This window comes from Erythrolamprus reginae, unplaced genomic scaffold (assembly GCF_031021105.1).
Source record: "Erythrolamprus reginae isolate rEryReg1 unplaced genomic scaffold, rEryReg1.hap1 H_5, whole genome shotgun sequence".
NCBI lineage: Eukaryota > Metazoa > Chordata > Lepidosauria > Squamata > Dipsadidae > Erythrolamprus > Erythrolamprus reginae.
The window spans coordinates 1,135,200-1,153,162 of record NW_027248506.1 but is presented as its reverse complement, the minus strand read 5'-3'; the positions used below and the strand labels follow the sequence as shown (position 1 = coordinate 1,153,162).

General features: G+C 40.0%; 1 protein-coding gene across 6 annotated transcripts in view; it reads right to left on the bottom strand.

Moving 5' to 3' along the window:
* LOC139155723 (serine-rich coiled-coil domain-containing protein 1-like) overlaps nt 1-17,963 on the bottom strand; it is a 311,155-nt gene that overhangs the window by 179,449 nt on the left and 113,743 nt on the right. For all 6 annotated transcript variants that reach the window (XM_070730987.1, XM_070730985.1, XM_070730991.1 and 3 more), the window contains one exon: nt 5,960-6,053. In XM_070730987.1, coding sequence (XP_070587088.1) covers nt 5,960-6,053 — 94 coding nt within the window. The remainder of the gene's footprint in view (nt 1-5,959; nt 6,054-17,963) is intronic.

The following is a 17,963-nucleotide window of genomic DNA, read 5'->3' as shown; positions in this document are numbered from 1 at the left end:
AAGTGAAAATACTCTTGATTCACCTCTTAAGAGTCTACTACTAATCAGTACAGTTTGTTAGGTCAGGATTCAGAAGTTTTAAAATGTTACCTAGCATTTCAGAACCTCCTGATTAGCAGGGAAAGAACAAAACCTTTTCAACAAACACCTGTTAGGAGGCTAACCCAGAGACCTTAATTATTTCATCGGCATTTTACACCAACAACTCATTACACGGTGTTATTAAAATAGCCACCATGCCACAACATTAAACTTTAAAATGACCCAAAAAAGGAGAGCCATTTAATATTTTTTTATTATTTTTCTAAATGGCACGGAGCGATAAAAAGCTTCTACAGTATAAAAGTTCTGCAGACCAGTGATTACAGATGAAACAAAGGACATGCGAACTTCAATCAGTTGCAATCCTCACAAATGAAGTTTTGAAAAGTGTTCGGAAACTTCAGATCATGCAGAATGCAGCTACGAGAGCAATCATGGCCTTCCCCAAATATGCCTATGTCACACCAACACTCCGCAGTCTGCATTGGTTGCCGATCAATTTCCGGTCACAATTCAAAGTGTTGGTTATGACCTATAAAGCCCTTCATGGCATTGGACCAGACTATCTCTGGGACCGCCTTCTGCCACACGAATCCCAGCGACCGATTAGGTCCCACAGAGTGGGCCTTCTCTGGGTCCCATCCACTAAACAATGCCGTTTGGTGGGACCCAGGGGAAGAGCCTTCTCTGTGGCGGCCCCGACCCTCTGGAACCAACTCCCCCCAGAGATTAGAATAGCCCCCACCCTTCTTGCCTTTCGTAAGCTTCTTAAAACCCACCTCTGTCGTCAGGCATGGGGGAACTGAGATATTCTTTCCCCCTAGGCTTCTACAATTTATACATGGCACGTTTTGTATGTATGATTGGTTTTAAAATAAGGGTTTTTAGCTACTTTAGTATTGGATTGTCGCATGTTGTTTTTACCACTGTTGTTAGCCGCCCCGAGTCTACAGAGAGGGGCGGCATACAAATCCAATAAAATGAAATGAAAATGAAATAAAAATAGACGTGTCCCGGGATTATGTGGCAGGATTCAATCTGGGTCAGCCATTAGACAGATGTTCTAATCTAAATTGGGAGACAGATTCCAACTGGTACTTAGAACTAGTAGTGCTACAGCTATTTGTATTCTATCTTACTCTCTTTTGGGAGAGAGTAACACTTTTTTCCTTGAGAATATATTTAATAAATTCCTATTGCATAAATCTGATATCCACTGTTATGCCAGCCGTTTGTTCCGATAATCCTTTCCTCTGATAACTGAAATATAAGCTCTTTATTTATACACGGAATGTTTTGATTTACGAATTTAACGTTGAAATGTTAGAGAGAGAGAGAGATTTGAATAGCAGAATAGAAGAAAAACCTCAGAACAAGAGAGGTTAATTTAATACCGTTTTCTTTGTGTAAGTGCTTGATAGGCTTTTCAACGTATAAAAACAGTAACCTACCCTACAAAGCTGCCGTGGCTATTTACTGTGGTGTTTTCAAAACATTTAAGCTCCTAATTTATGTAGTGTAATAAGCAGGCACCCCTTAGGCACATCATGTTTGATTTATCAAGCTAACTTTTAAGCATCCAGTATTGACAGGTTTCTGGAAACACTAAGAAACTCCAAATAAATACTTATCACATCTACCAAGAAGGGTTTTTTTTGCATTCCAAGTACTTTGTAGTTAACTCCCTACAGCTGCTCTCTATAAGAAAAAGAAAACATATGCCTTGGGCCCTTCCTTGTTTGTTTCCCACCTTTATTGTTTTTACAAATACAGTAATTCAAGGTGGCAAGCATATCTAACACACTTTCCTTCTCTTATGTTTCCCCACAACAAACAAGCCTATGAGATGGGTTGGTCGGAGAGAGTGTGACTTATTTTATTTATTGTTTATTTCTTTATTGGATTTGTATGCCGCCCCTCTCCGCAGACTCGGGGCAGCTAACAACAGTAACAAAAACAGCATGTAAATCCAATCCTAAAACATCTAAAAAACCCTTATTTGTAAAACCAAACATACATACAAACAAACATACCATGCATAAATTGTAAAGGCCTAGGGGGAAGGGAATATCTCAGTTCCCCCATGCCTGACGGCAGAGGTGGGTTTACAAAAGGCGAGGAGGGTGGGGGCAATTCTAATCTCTGGGGGGAGTTGGTTCCAGAGGGTTGGGGCCGCTACACAGAAGGCTCTTCTCCTGGGCCCCGCCAAACGACATTGTTTTGTTGACGGGACCCGGAGAAGGCCCACTCTGTGGGACCTAACCGGTCGCTGGGATTCGTGCGGCAGAAGGCGGTCTCGTAGATACCATGGTCCGGTGCCATGAAGGGCTTTATAGGTGATGACCAACACTTTGAATTGTGCCCGGAAATTGATCGGCAATCAATGCAGACTGTGGACTTGCTCAAAATCACCCTGTTGGCTTCTAGGTCTTAATAAAGCAGGACTAGAAGTCATGTCCCCCTAGTTTCTAGTGTAGTGCCTTTCCACTAGACCAGACCTGGGCAAGGGGCGGCCCGCGGCCCGCATCCGGCCCGCCTGCTGTCTGTGACCGGACTACCTGCTATCTTTGACTGGTCTGCGGAGGTTGGGGTCCACTCCAGTGCGAGGATGAAAGAACTCATCGCATCTGCCGGAACTACTCCGGTTCCTGTTTTCCTGATGAATCATGAGGAAAGCAGGAACTGGAGGAATCCCAGCAGACACGGTGAGCTCTTTCATCCTCGCACTGGATCAGACCCCGACCTCCTACCGAGAGCGACCGAGCACAGAAACCACACAAACACTCCAGCGCAGTGACTGTGGTGCACCGTGTTGCCGTAAACAAACAATTAGGGGTCTGTACAGTGGGTCTGGGTATTTAGGTCAGGGTAGAACGGAGTTATATTAGTCCGGCCCTCTAAAACCATCCCAATTTCTCATGTGGCCCCATGTCAAAATTAATCCCCCACCCCTGCACTAGACTAAACTGGTTCATCTTCAAATTGTAAAACAGAAGTGTCAAACTCAAGGCCCAGGGGTCAGATCCGGCCTGTGGGGTGCTTAGATCTGGCCTGTGGGGCTGCTCTGGAAATAGCGAAGGACTGGCCGACAGCACCAATGAAAACTGGACCTCAGAGGGCTGTGTGATGCCCTCCCAAGCTTTATTTTCACTGGCAGAGGTTTGCCGGAGGCTGTCACAGCCGAAAACGGATCTTAGGAGCCTGTTTTATCTGGCAGAGCCACCACAGGTGCCCCAATACAAGTGACGTTGAGCTGGCCATGCTCACCCTGGCCAAATCCACCCCAGCCCCCCCGAGGTCAAACACAACCCTGATGCAGCCCTCAATGAAATCAAGTTTGACGCCCCCTGTTGTACAGAGAAAAGCTACAGCAGTTTGATAGACATCAGAATAGAATAGAATAGAATTTTATTGGCCAAGTGTGATTGGACACACAAGGAATTTCTCTTGGTGCATATGCTCTCAACGTACATAAATAAAAAGAGACATTTGTCAAGAATCATGTGGTACAACACTTAATGATTGTCATAGGGGTCAAATAAGCAATGAAGAAGCAATATTAATAAAAATCTTAGGATATAAGCAACAAGTTGCAGTCATACAGTCAACATGGGAGGAAATGGGTGATAGGAATAATGAGAAAAACTAGTAGAATAGAAGTGCAGATTTAGTAGAAAGTCTGACAGTGTTGAGGGAATTATTTGTTTAGCAGAGTGATGGCGTTCGGAAAAAAAAAATCAGTTGATGTTAACCAGAACAGCTCCTGAGAATGGTTTCTTTAGTACAGTAGTCCCTCACCTATCGCTGGTGTTACGTTCCAGACCTGGCCGCGATAGGTGAAATCCGCAATGGGGAATTTATCGACTGATAGTACTTATTTAAGTATTTATATTGTAATTGTTTGGTAAGTTTTCATTGTTTTAAGTGTTTATAAACCCTTCCCACACAGTATTTATTTTAGATACAGTATTTAAATACAGTATTTACAATTTTAGATTTTTATTTTTTTTAAAAAAAACTGCCGATCGAGTTTGGCGGGCTGTTTAAATCTGCCGATCGACTTCCTCAGAAACCCGCGATGAAGTGAAGCCACAGTAGGTGAAGCGCGGTATAGCGAGGGACTACTGTATTTACAAAGTACCGAAGGAGTGATGAGACCTAATTTGGTGTAACATTGGACTAAGAGTAGACATGCTCTAGTCCTTCCTTAAGCACAAAAGCTAGCTGAGCCAGTCATTCTCTCTCAGACCCAGGGAGGAGGCAATGGTAAAGCAGCTCTGAAAATTATTTCAGAAAACTGCACAGGTTCTTAAGAAGAATGACACGAAAAACCATAGAAAAAACACTTAAACAAATATCTGACAATCTTTTTAAAAATCCTGCTTACGCAAGGCCGAAAGCTAAATTGATAATATAAAATAAGTTTTTAAATGATATAAAAGCATTACTGATGAAAGTGAAAGAAAGAGTAAGAAGAAAAATGTAAGTGAAAAAACAAAACCCTGGAGAGATTACCAGGGTGTCCCTTCTTTATTTATTGGGATAAAACATCTGAAGAAGCATTAACCTCCCAGTCTCCATACAGTTAAGATTCAAGTGTATAAGAAAGAACCAAAGGAAGATGTGAGTATTAATCTTACAAAGGGAAAAATGTATGATTTTATTTCAATAAAAACAGCATTATGAATGCTGTTAAGGAAATAAAAACAGCATCTGGGGGAAATCACGCTGTCTTTGCCAACTGCCTAAAGCAATCTGAACTAGATGCACTTGAAAGCCATTTAAATTAGGTGCATCCTCTATTCTTCTTTTTCCCTGTTAAGAATCATATTTACGACTCGCTTCCTGAAAAAGTACTCAGAGTTCAAAAGCTCATTCGACAAAAAGTATTTAAGCCGTTGTATTTTCTTTTTAAAATATTCTTTATTCGTTTTCACAATTTAAAAAGAAAATCCAAAGGTAGATACCAAAAAAGTCAAAGAAAATAAATAAAAAGATTTTAAAAATTAAACAAAATTAAACAAAACCCAAATACAGTGATACCTCGCCTTACAAACTTAATTGGTTCCGGGACGAAGTTCTTAAGGTGAAAAGTTTGTAAGACGAAACAATGTTTCCCATAGGAATCAATGGAAAAGCAATTAATGCTTGCAAGTCCCAAATTCACCCCTTTTGCCACGCGAAGCGCCCGTTTTTGCGCTGCTGGGATTGCCCTGAGGCTCCCCTCCATGGGAAACCCCACCTCCGGACTTCTGTGTTTTTGAAATGCTGCAGGGGAATCCCAGCAGGGGAATTCCAGCATTGCAAAAATGAGCGCTTTGCTGGCAACGGAAGTCCGGAGTTGGGGTTTCCCAGCGAAGGGAGCCTCAGTGAAATCGCAGCATCGCAAAAACACCGAAATCCTCAAAACTCCACCTCCGGACCTCTGTGTTTTTGCGATGCTGTGATTTCACTGAGGCTCCCCTTGCTGGGAAACCCCACCTCCGGACTTCCGTTGCCAGCGAAGCACCTGTTTTTTGTGCTGCTGGGATTCTCCTGCTGGGATTCCCCTGCAGCATCACAAAAACACGGAAGTCCAGAGGTGGTGTTTCCCATGGAGGGGAGCCTTGGGGCAATCCCAGCAGCACAAAAACGAGCGCTTCCCAGCGGTGGCGGTGGGTTTGTAAGGTGAAAATAGTTTGTAAGAAGAGGCAAAAAAAATCTTAAACCCCGGGTTTGTATCTCGAAAAGTTTGTATGATGAGACGTTTGTAAGACAAGGTATCACTGTATATACAACTATAAATATTATAGTTGTCAAAGAAGGGCAGCATACAAATCTAATAAATAACATAATAATAATAATAATAATAATAATAATAATAATAATAATAATAATAATAATAATAATCCCAGCTTTATATTTTTTAAAAGCTTACCAGAATGTCGGTGCTGTGGATCTTCTAGGAATTCCAAATCAAGCATCAAGTCATCTTCATCCAGGTCACAAGAGCCCAGGTTATTCAATACATCCTGTAATATGCCCAGAAAATAGGATATGTTAAGGAGGAAGAGGATAAAAGATCAAGAGTTGCAGCACAGAAACAGCAACGTGATGGGTTTACTGGAACTAATGCAAATTAAATGAAGAACTGGTTTACCAGCAGGCACCGGGTACCGGGCACGGACATGAAGAATATACAGTACATAAATTGAAATTGACACCAAAGGGAATATTTTCAGTACGGTCCCATCAACATGTATTAAGTTGAGATCCATGGAATATTTAACAGATTCATCAGATATAAAGCCCCAACTAGAATAACTTCTATCTATCTATCTATCTATCTATCTATCTATCTATCTATCTATCTATCATCTATCTATCTATTAGATTTGTATGCCGCCCCTCTCTGCAGGCTCGGGGCGGCTAACAACAGTAGTAAACAGCATATAACAAATCTAATGTTTAAAATAATTAAAAACCCTTATTTAAAACCAAACATTCACACAAACATACCATGCATAAATTGTATAGGCCTGGTTTTTGTGCTGTTCAAGATTGTGTGTGGACTCTCTGGACTTTGGAATTGGACTCAATTTCCCAGTTATTGGGTGAGCAATTGGACTGCATTTAACCTGTGCCTTGTGTGTACCAGAAAATCCCTTTGACATTTAAAAAGGGAGCTGTTTCTGTTGTTCTGTTTATAAAAACTTTTGGGTTTTCCTTTTAACGTGTGGTGTGTGTCTTCCTGGACTAATTACCCTGTAATTACGGGCAGTTGAGACACGCTGGCAGAACAGCATGTATGTATGTATGTATGTATGTATGTATGGATGGATGGATGGATGGATGGATGGATGGATGGATGGATGGATGGATGGATGTAACATAATTTTGCTCATAATGAAGGGAGACTAGTATAGATCTATTTCAAGCTATTTATCTCTCATCAGCTAGCCATACCCTCAGAGGCAAGAAGGAAGCCGTATGCTCCCTCCCATATTTGGGCATACTAGGGTGATTCGACAGGAAAAAAAACATATCCAACTCTTTCCTAGTGCAAGCTGAGACAGGAGTAGAACCTGTGGCCTAGAGGTTAAAAGCTACTGCCTTATAGGCAGACTGCCCAGGTTCAAATCATAGTAAGGGTATGGCTAGCTGATGAGAGATAAATAGCTCGAAATAAATCTATACTAGTCTGCACTTCATTTTCATTATGACCAAAAATATGTTATATAGAATATAGTTTGACGGCTATAAAATTAACTGCGATACCAGAATATGTAATGACCTGTATAGCACAATGGGATTATCTTGAATTATCTGCTCGTAAACATCTCTTGAATATGAGATACGAACCACGAAATAAATATTAGACTGTAAAGAATATAAAAGAAGAATTCACATGAAGCCACCAAGTTAACTAAAACGGACTCCTTTGTTCCTTGCCTAATTCTTTTGATGATGCTTTTAAACAATACCTCATAAGACGTGATGTAGAAATGTACTAATTATGCTAAATTATCTGTGTAATCTGCTAATGTGATTTTTGCTGTTTTTAAGTTGTGGTATAATTGCCTAAATAAATAGCATTTTTCTGGCTCAGGGAACTTATTTAATTTTAACAGTATTTCTGTAGTTTTTTTTCAGATAAGTAAAGTTAGTGGGGGAAAGATAATTTGAAACTCCGAATAGGGTAAAGTATTATTCTAAATGTAAACTGACTCCTAAACTGTAAAGCTCAGTGAGTCTGAATATTAAGCTAAGTAACTTTCGACACATGCTACGATGGTTTTCAAATATAAATCAATTATTTCTATGGAAAGAAAATTGGAGAACGGCGTGGTAGGGTAGAGGTGGAGCTCTCCCTTCACAATCAGGGAGGTTGTGAGTTCGATCCTAGTTGGCTACAGATATTTCTCTCTCTGAGCACAAAGAGAAAACATCAGCTGCTATCACCATGTAGGTAGCAGGAAGGGGATCAGGCACTAAATGTTCAACTCTGCCCTGAATCTTTGGAGAAGGGCGACATACAAATCAAATGAATGAATGAATGAATGAATGAATGAATGAATGAATGAATGAATGAATGAATAGGTCTGCGGAGAGGGGCGGCATACAAATTTAATAAATAAATAAGTAAGTAAGTAAGTAAGTAAGTAAGTAAGTAAGTAAATAAGTAAGTAAGTAAGTAAGTAAGTAAGTAAGTAAATAAATAAATAAATAAATAAATAAATAAATAAATAAACTGGTGAATGAATAAATAAACTGATGAATGAATAAAATGAATATAAAAGAGTGTTTGGAAACTTCAAATTGTCCAATATGCAGCCACGCGAGCAGTTATGGGCCTTCCAAGGCATGCCCATATTTCATCATCACTCCGCGGACTGCATTGGCTTCCGATTGGTTTCCGGGCACAATTCAAAGTGTTGGTTATGACCTATAAAGCCCTACATGGCACCGGGCCAGATTATCTCCGAGACCGCCTTCTGCCGCATGAATCCCAGCGACCGGTGAGGTCCCACAGAGTTGGTCTCCTTAGGGTCCCATCGACCAAACAATCCCAGGAGATTCCTATAGAAGCCCCATGGAGGCTTCTCCCTGCCTTTTCTGGGCCCTGTTTCCTCCCAGGAGATTTCTAGAGAGGCCCCACGGAGGCTTCTCCCTGCCTTTTCCAGTTACAGTTTTGGAGGCGGGTTTGTAAGTGGAAAATGATCCTTGAGAAGAGGCAAAAAAATCTTGAACACCCGGTTCTTATCTTATCAACCAGTTCAAACTGCAAAAAATCTAGATGACCCCAGACAGCACTAAAGAGTCATAGAAACTCTTTTAACTGCATCATGTAGAATTTAAGAAATACGGATATAGTGGCTCTCATTAGAACTTTGATTTAACAGGATATGCAAAGTTTCAGCAGTATACGTGTGTCCCTGTGCGCGTGTTTGTATAGTTTTTTAACACTATGTGTTAAGTTCCAGTTCAAAATCTCCCCAATAAACACATTCGGTTAGTTAGGAAAGAAGAAAGGAAAGGAAGGAGACATTTATCATCACTAGTCCAAAGAAATGCTGACAGATGAATCCTAACCTGTTCGCCTCCTTTTTTCCCTCCCTCAAAGGTTTAATTACCGCTTGCGGGGAAAACGCCTTAATAAAACTCTCCATTTATTTCGAAATAGCCCCTTAGAAATGCCAAAATATGACTTCCTTCTTTTGCTAAACATGCTGATTTTAATCCCCGCTGTACATGTAAAATGAAGCTAAAATGAAGCTTTGCTGTTTTGCTCAACCACTTATACAGTATTTGTATTGAGACTCCTGCCTTATACTAAAGTGTCTGTGATGTCACCAAACAATGCAGGTAAAATACCTCCGCAGTGGATTTAGGCATCTGCAAGCTGGCTGATAACTCTATTTTATAACTCTAAAAGGCAGAATCGGGGGTTTTTTTTCCAAGGGGTGGGGTGGGGAAGAGAGAGAAACAAACTCTGAGCTTTGAGAATCAACTTTAAGCTTCCCTCAATCTAAGTAGGTTGCAGAAGCAACAATGTTGGTCGAAGGAGGATTGACACTGGAATTTGTCCCAATGCCTTGGTTTCCAGATGCAATTCGAAGGGTTGGCGGCCCCGGCCCTCTGGAACCAACTCCCCCCAGAAATTAGAATTGCCCCCCACCCTCCTCGCCTTTCGTAAGCTACTTAAAACCCACCTCTGTTGTCAGGCATGGGGGAATTGAGACCCTCTTTCCCTCTAGGCCTTTACAATTTTATGCATGGTATGTCTGTCTATATGTCTGGTTTTTATATTAATGGGTTTTTAATTGTTTTTAGTATTGGATTATTATTGTACTGTTTTATTATTGCTCTTAGCCGCCCCAAGTCCCCGGAGAGGAGCGGCATACAAATCCAATGAATAGATAGGTAGGTAGGTAGGTAGGTAGGTAAGTAAGTAAGTAAGTAAGTAAGTAACTAAGTAAGTAAGTAAGTAAGTAAGTAAGTAAGTAAGTAAGTAAGTAAATAAATAAATAAATAAATGTATAAAGCCCTACATGGCATCGGACCAGATTACTTGCGGGAGTGCCTCCTGCGGTATGAGTCCCAGCGACCGGTTAGGTCCCACAGAGTCGGCCTTCTCCAGGTCCCGTCAACTAGACAATGTCGCTTGGTGGGGCCTAGGGGAAGGACCTTCTTTGTGGGGGGCCCGGCCCTCTGAAATCAGCTCCCGCCAGAGATTCGTACTGTCCCCATCCTCCTCGCTTTCCGTAAGAGTCTGAAGACTCATCTATGCCACTAGGCTTGGGGCCACTAGACTCTAGCCCCCTGGCCAACGAATGTAATGTATGTCCATTGTTTGAATTGGAATTAGTGAGGAAAAGAAAATAAAAGAAAGTAAGAGCATTTCCTCGTGGAAATTGAAATAAATTAAAATATAGTGTTTTTTTCTGTAGAAGGTACCCTCTTCTGGCAGTTTTAGAGTAGGAAAAAAGATTGAAAAACACAGGGAAAAAAGGATACCACATAGGCAAAGAGTTCTATTTATTATTTTTAAGCACCACTTTTGGAGTTTGCAACTGGAATATTGGGATTGCCTTATCAAATCAAAGTAAACAAAAAAAAAGAACAGAAAAGAATAGTATTCAATAGGCTCCATTTAACTATATGGTTCCATCTGTTTCAACAGCCAGCAATGATGATTATTCAAATAAAAATCTAGAATCACTTTCTTTTCTGAAAAACTTACTAGTTTATTGAATATTGGAAGGCTGAAGTAAAACCAATTCTGAGTTTTTTAACTCTTTGTACATAGTATTAAAGAATGATTTCTCCAGCCCAACCTCCTAGGTTTCTATGTAGACCAAGTAAACAAGTTCCTATTGTTAGGCAAACTTGTCCCACTTGTCCACCTGCTAAATTATCCTTGAAAGTTTCCAGTTTCTCACAAACTTCAGTGGAGCTGTAGAAGTTTCATTTTCTCTAGTAACATTTCCACTTCCTCTAATGACGAATTGAAACAATAAGACAGAGCCAATACAGTGGTGCCTCGTCTTACGAATTTAATTCGTTCTGTGACCAGATTCGTAAGTAGAAAAGTTCGTAAGACGAAGCAATTTTCCCCATAGGAATCAATGTAAAAGCAAATAATGCGTGCAACCTCATCCCAAAAGTCACCCCTTTTGCCTTGCGCTGCTGGGAATCCCCACCTCCGGACTTCCGTTGCCAGCTGAAGTGCCCGTTCTTATACTGCTGGGATTTCCCTGAGCCTCCCCTCGCTGAGATTCAAAGCAGCACTGGCAAAAATGACGGAAATCCCAGCAAGGGGAACCTCAGGGGAATCCCAGCAATACAAGAACGGGTGCTTCGGCTGGCAACAGAAGTCCGGAGGTGGGGATGGATGGATCTATCTATCTATCTATCTACCTACCTACCTGTCTATCTATCTATCTATCTATCTACCTACCTACCTGTCTATCTATCTATCTATCTATCTATCTACCTACCTGTCTATCTATCTATCTATCTATCTATCTACCTACCTGTCTATCTATCTATCTATCTATCTATCTATCTACCTACCTACCTGTCTGTCTGTCTATCTATCTATCTATCTACCTACCTGTCTATCTATCTATCTATCTATCTATCTACCTACCTGTCTATCTATCTATCTATCTATCTACCTACCTGTCTGTCTGTCTATCTATCTATCTACCTACCTGTCTATCTATCTATCTACCTACCTGTCTATCTATCTATCTATCTATCTACCTACCTGTCTATCTATCTATCTATCTATCTATCTTGTCTATCTAGTCTGTCTGTCTGTCTATTGGATTTGTATGCTGCCCCTCTCCACAGACTCCCAGCAGCGGTGAAAATAGTTTGGAAGGAGAGGCAAAAAAATCTTAAACACCGGGTTCGTATCTCGAAAAGTTCGTTAGTAGAGGCGTTGGTAAGACGAGGTACCAGTTGATTTGGGTTCTTTCCCAACATTCCGATTTAGCCAAATTCAGAACTGCATTTGTAATAGCTACATGTAAAACCTCCAGAACAAGGTTTTTCAACTTGAGCAATTTTAAGAAGCACTGACTTTATCTCCCAGAATTCCCCAGCTCCAACAGCTGGAATTCTGACCGCTGGAATTCCATACCCCTTAAAGTAGCCAAGGTTGAGAAACATGGTTCTAACACTTTCCTAGAACTCATTCAAAGATCATTCATGCATTCTCTTATTAGGAATGAGTCACTCATTCTCTTAAGTTTCGCTCAGCCATTTATATCGGCCTTTTCTTGTTTATTACAGATCATATAGAAAAATATTTATTGCCTCCTTTTATGAACCAACATTCTCTTATTCAGATGATGCCAATTACTATCCAATTACAGCAACATGGCTACAAAATCTTGACTAATGCTCGTGACATTCTGTGTTCTGATTGTGAACATCATAATGAATCCACATCCCATTAATACCAGATGTTTATTCACAAATTCTTAGGCTTCTACTGTGTCTGCCGCGTTGTTCAGCAGTTAATTTTGGCTGCACTCATAATTAAAGTTGCCACCCTCCAACATAAATAATCTGTATTGTTATGCCATTGTTTTGTCGGTTTTCAACTGTTACTTTGCAATGCAATCAATACAATTTAATTTATGATAATCTTAATGACTTGCTGAGGGTTTCCTTCCCCCCAGAAAATACCCCTAAGGGATCAATTTAAAATATAGTGTGCTTAAAATACATATGGCATTTTTCCACTTGAAAATAATTTTTCAGAAGAAGAAGAATTTAAGTAAAATAAGAAATAGTAAAATATAAAATGGTCAGGGGGGAGAGCAAGAATCATATTCCTTCAAAAATTGCAAAGTTCTGCATTTTAGCTTTAAAATATGCTTTAATTTTTTCTTGTTCTGGAAAACGTGGCCAATCAATTTAGCATGGATGATAAGGTAAAATGATATTGATAGTTTTAAATGTACCGGTACTTGTTTGTGGGTACCTTTCATTTCAGTAATTTACCTATTGAACATACCAACAAAAAACTCAGATACATAGGTACAACAGGAAAAAAATCAATAAATGACAGAAACATTTTAGAGTTAAATTTTCCAGTTAAAAGGACCGAAAATATTTATAACTACAACTAATTAAATATTTCCACTGACTAAGGTCAGAAAAACAACCAGCAATGTTAAAAATATAAAATCCATTTACAGCAATGTTAACTACAAGAATTGTAACTACTGTAAGTAACTTACAGGAATAATAAAACACTTCCTTTCAGAAAACACAGTTTTCAGAAAAAAATAAAATCATTTGTTAAATCGAAATGGGAGAATAGCTCTTCCCCTGGGTCCCACCATTGTTTAGTTGACGGGACCTGGAGAAGACCCACTCTGTGGGATGTAACTGGTCACTGGGATTCGTGCAGCAGAAGGCGGTCCCGGAGATATTCTGGTCCGGTGCCATGAAGGGCTTTATAGGTCATGACCAACACTTTGAATTGTGACCGGAAACTGATCGGCAACCAATGCAGACTGCAGAGTGTTGATGTAACATGGGCATATTTGGGGAAGTCCATGATAGCTCTCGCAGCTGCATTCTGCACGATCTGAAGTTTCCGAACACTCTTCAAAGGTAGCCCCATGTAGAGAGCATGGTGAATTCTCCCTCCCCCTATTATTGAGGTCACATTGTCCAATTGATTATCATCATATTGTTATGATAAAAAGTCTTTGAGTTTGACAGGCACCTGCAAAAGTGTCCTTGGGTCTCCCAGCTCATCTTATTGATGTCTGAAGCCTATATTCCATCCCACCCTTCATTCCATCCTGGTTCATTGGAAAGTTGAAAACCTATAATAGTTGCCACAACATATACAGTGTTCCCTCGATTTTCACAGGGGATGCGTTCCAAGACCGCCTGCAAAAGTCGGATTTCCATGAAGTAGAGATGCGGAAGTAAATACACTATTTTTGGCTATGAACAGTATGCCAAGCCTTCCCTTAACACTTTAAACCCCTAAATTACAATTTCCCATTCCCTTAGCAGCCATTTAGATCACTACTCACCATGTTTATTTATTAAAGTTTATTTAAAAAAATGTTTTTTAAAGGCAGACGAAAGTTTGGTAATGACAATACGTGGTATAGGGGAAAAAACCACGAAGTATTTTTTAATTAATATTTTTGAAAACCCGTGGTATAGACGTTTCGCGAAGTTCGAACCCGCGAAAATCAAGGGAACACTGTACTCGTTTCGTACTTGGCACTCCCTTTTAAAAATATTTATCACATTTACACACTTAATAAAGAACAATGGTTAGAAGTGCTATCCGAAGCATGAAAAAAAATCAAACTACCCCTCAGTGGCAACAAAGAGAATGCTCTGTTTACCTTGGTTGCTATTCCGTGGCCTAGTTTTTCTCATCATTCCTATCACCCATTTCCTTCCATGTTGACTGTATGACTGTAACTTGTTGCTTATATCCTAAGATTTTTATTAATATTGCTTCTTCATTGCTTATTTGACCCCTATGACAGTCATTAAGTGTTGTACCACATGATTCTTGACAAATGTCTCTTTTATTTTATGTACGTTGAGAGCATATGCACCAAGACAAATTCCTTGTGTGTCCAATCACACTTGGCCAATAAAAAATTCTATTCTATTCTATTCTATTCTATTCAAGATTCCTGCAGCTGAGCTATGATAGTCCCGATAGCTGCTGAATTGCAGCCTCAAATCCACTCAGTTCAAAGGGGCCTAATTTCATGAAATTGAATGTTTCAAAAAAGGATTTGAAAGGCCAGCATAAAAAGACTTCTTTTTTTTATTAAAGAGCTCCTCTTTTAAAGTTTTGTTATAAGTCTAGAAAGGGCTGCCGTCTAAAGAATAATGGATTACTTTAATAAATAGCGCAGATATGTTGTGGATGGATAAGGATCAAAACAGTTCTTCCAAAACTTATTTGAAACATGCAAAACCTAGTCTTCGGAGAGGGGCGGCATAGAAATCTAATAAATTATTATTATTATTATTATTATTATTATTATTATTATTATTATTATTATTAAATGGTATCAGTGAGACAGAAAACTTTAACTGTGGTCAAACTATGATTGATACATCTGTAATTAAGAGACATTGATTACATGGATTCAAATTCCCTTTATAGAGTTGTATAAATACATATAATCAATCTTGCACTTTTCCAATGTTCTCCTCCAGGGAAGGGCTGCAAATATTTTTACTACCATGCTGTGAGCATGGCTTATTTTGTGGGTGTAACCTTCCTTGATACAGAGCTGAAGGGATTGGATACTGTAGCCTAGAGGTTAATTCTCTGCCTTACAAGGCAAAGGTTGCAGGTTTAAATCCCAGTGAGGGTATGGCTAGCTGATGAGGCCAAAATAAGGCCAAAATAGATCTATCCTAGTCTCCCTTAATTTTCAAATTCAGCCAAAACATGTGACATATACCTATTTCCGTGCATGAATGGAGGAATAAATACATTGAGAAATTGCAACCCAAAGCATCTTATTCTACCTAACCATAGTTTGGCCTTAGACTTTTATCTATTCAAAACACTATGTTTCTTTCTTTCTTTCTCTCTTTCCTTCTTTCTTCCATTTTTTCTTTCTTTCTTTCTTCTTCTTCTTCTCCTCCTCCTTGTCCTCCTCTTCTTCCCCCTCCTCCTCCTCCTCTTCCTCCCCCTCCTCCTTCTCCTCCTCCTCTTCTTCTTCCTCCTCCTCCTCTTCCTCCCCCTCCTCCCCCCCTCCTCCTCCTCTTCCTCCCCCGCCTCCTCCCCCTCTTTTTCCTCCCCCTCCTCCTCCTCTTCTTCCTCCTCCTCTTCCTCCTCTTCCTCCCCCTCCTCCTCCTCTTCCTCCCCCTCCTCCTCCTTCTTCTACTTCTTCTTCTTCTTTTGTGGTTCCTTCTTCACTGCTCCTTCCAAATTTTCTTTCCTCTACAATGAAACGGAATAATATTATGCCAGCAGGAGAACTGTTGCAGCAAGTCCTATTCGAAGGCGAGCTCTGCTTCGGCCACCCTTGCTTTGCCTGTTGCTCTACATTTCGTTTGCAAGATGGTTTTTTTTTTATTTATGCAAGGAATTGATTTGTCTTTCTGCTTTACTACAGGGGCTTGTTCGGCACTACACTTCTCCAATCAGGACTTTAAAACGGGCCAGCCCTCCACACTCCCGACCAACCTGCACAGTGGCTGGAACAGATCTGCCTAGTGATATGAAGTCCCTTCCACATCAACGTTATCCCATCCTTCTTTATAAACACATCCATAACCACACAAAGAGAGAGGGAGTTGGGAGGGAGGGAAGGAAAGAAACGAAACAATTTGCGGAACAATAAGACGACAAATACGCTAAAGGATGAAAAGTCTTAACGTCTGAGCAAAAGCCTTTATCAAAAGAGTGATTTAATACCCCAGAAGCAGCCATCGGCCCAGGTTACCATGGAAACGGAGGGAATATCCCAACAATATTTAGCAATAGTGTTTTTTTTATTACACCGTTATATTAATAAATATCCCCGTAAAGGGTCACTTCGGATTTAATATGCAAGGCTCCATTTTTTAACTTGCAAACCCTACCGAAAGACAGGAAATTGTCACTACAAAGTAAAGGTCAAGCTTAAGTAAGTTATTTACCAATTTCCTATTAGAATGAATGAAAGGAGCTGTTCAGAAGGGGGATCCTATTTGATTTTCAGATGTTCCTTTTGTGGTCTTCAAAAAACGGTATGATTACAGAAGTGATTTGATCTCAGCTTTGTCCTCATTGTCCCACTTTGGAGTGAACTCCCCCCCCCCAGAGATTCGCATTGGCCCCCACCCCCCACCCTTCTGGCCTTTCCTAAGGTTTTGAAAACACATCTTGGCCTGCAGCCCTGGAGCCGTTGAGGACTGACACCTTGCTATGGCTAAAAGTATGGTTGGGACTGGATGAGTTGGGATGAATGGGTTTAATGTTGGGAATTTTTAAGTCTTGGGTTTTAGGGTACGGGGTGCATAATACCACATCTCGGACATCAACACCCTCGAAAATGTCCAAAGATATTTCACCGGAAGAGCCCTTCACTCCTCCACTCGAAACAGAATATCCTACGAAAATAGACTATCAATCCTAAATCTAGAAAGCTTAGAACTACGACGCCTAAAACACGATCTAAGTATTGCCCACAAGATCATATGCTGCAACGTCCTGCCCGTCAATGACTACTTCAGCTTCAACCGCAACAACACAAGAGCACGCAACAGATTCAAACTTAATATTAACCGCTCTAAACGTGACTGTAAAAAATACGATTTTAGCAATCGAGTTGTCGAAGCGTGGAACTCATTACCGGACTCAGTAGTGTCAACCCCTAACCCCCAACACTTTACCCTTAGACTATTCACAATTGACCTCTCCAGGTTCCTAAGAGGTCAATAAGGGGCGTACATAAGTGCACCAGTGTGCCTTCCATCCCCCGTCCAATTGTCTCTCCTTTATCTCATATATCATATATCTTTTCTTCCTTTCATATATCTTCTCCTCTATTTTTATATCTTTTCTTCTATCCTTTACTTTACATATATTAATACATGTCTATTCTCTTCAATATGTATTGTGTATTGGACAAAATAAATAGATAGTTAGATAGATAGTTAGATAGATAGATAGATAGATAGATAGATAGATAGATAGATAGATAGATAGATAGACAGACAGACAGACTAGAATAGAATAGAATAGAATAGAATAGAATAGAATAGAATAGAATTTTTATTGGCCAAGTGTGATTGGACATACAAGGAATTTGTCTTGGTGCAGATGCTCTCAGCGTACATAAAATAAAATATACATTTGTCAATAATCATGTGGTACGACACTTAATGATTGTCATAGGGGTCAAATAAGCAATGAAGAAACAATCAATATT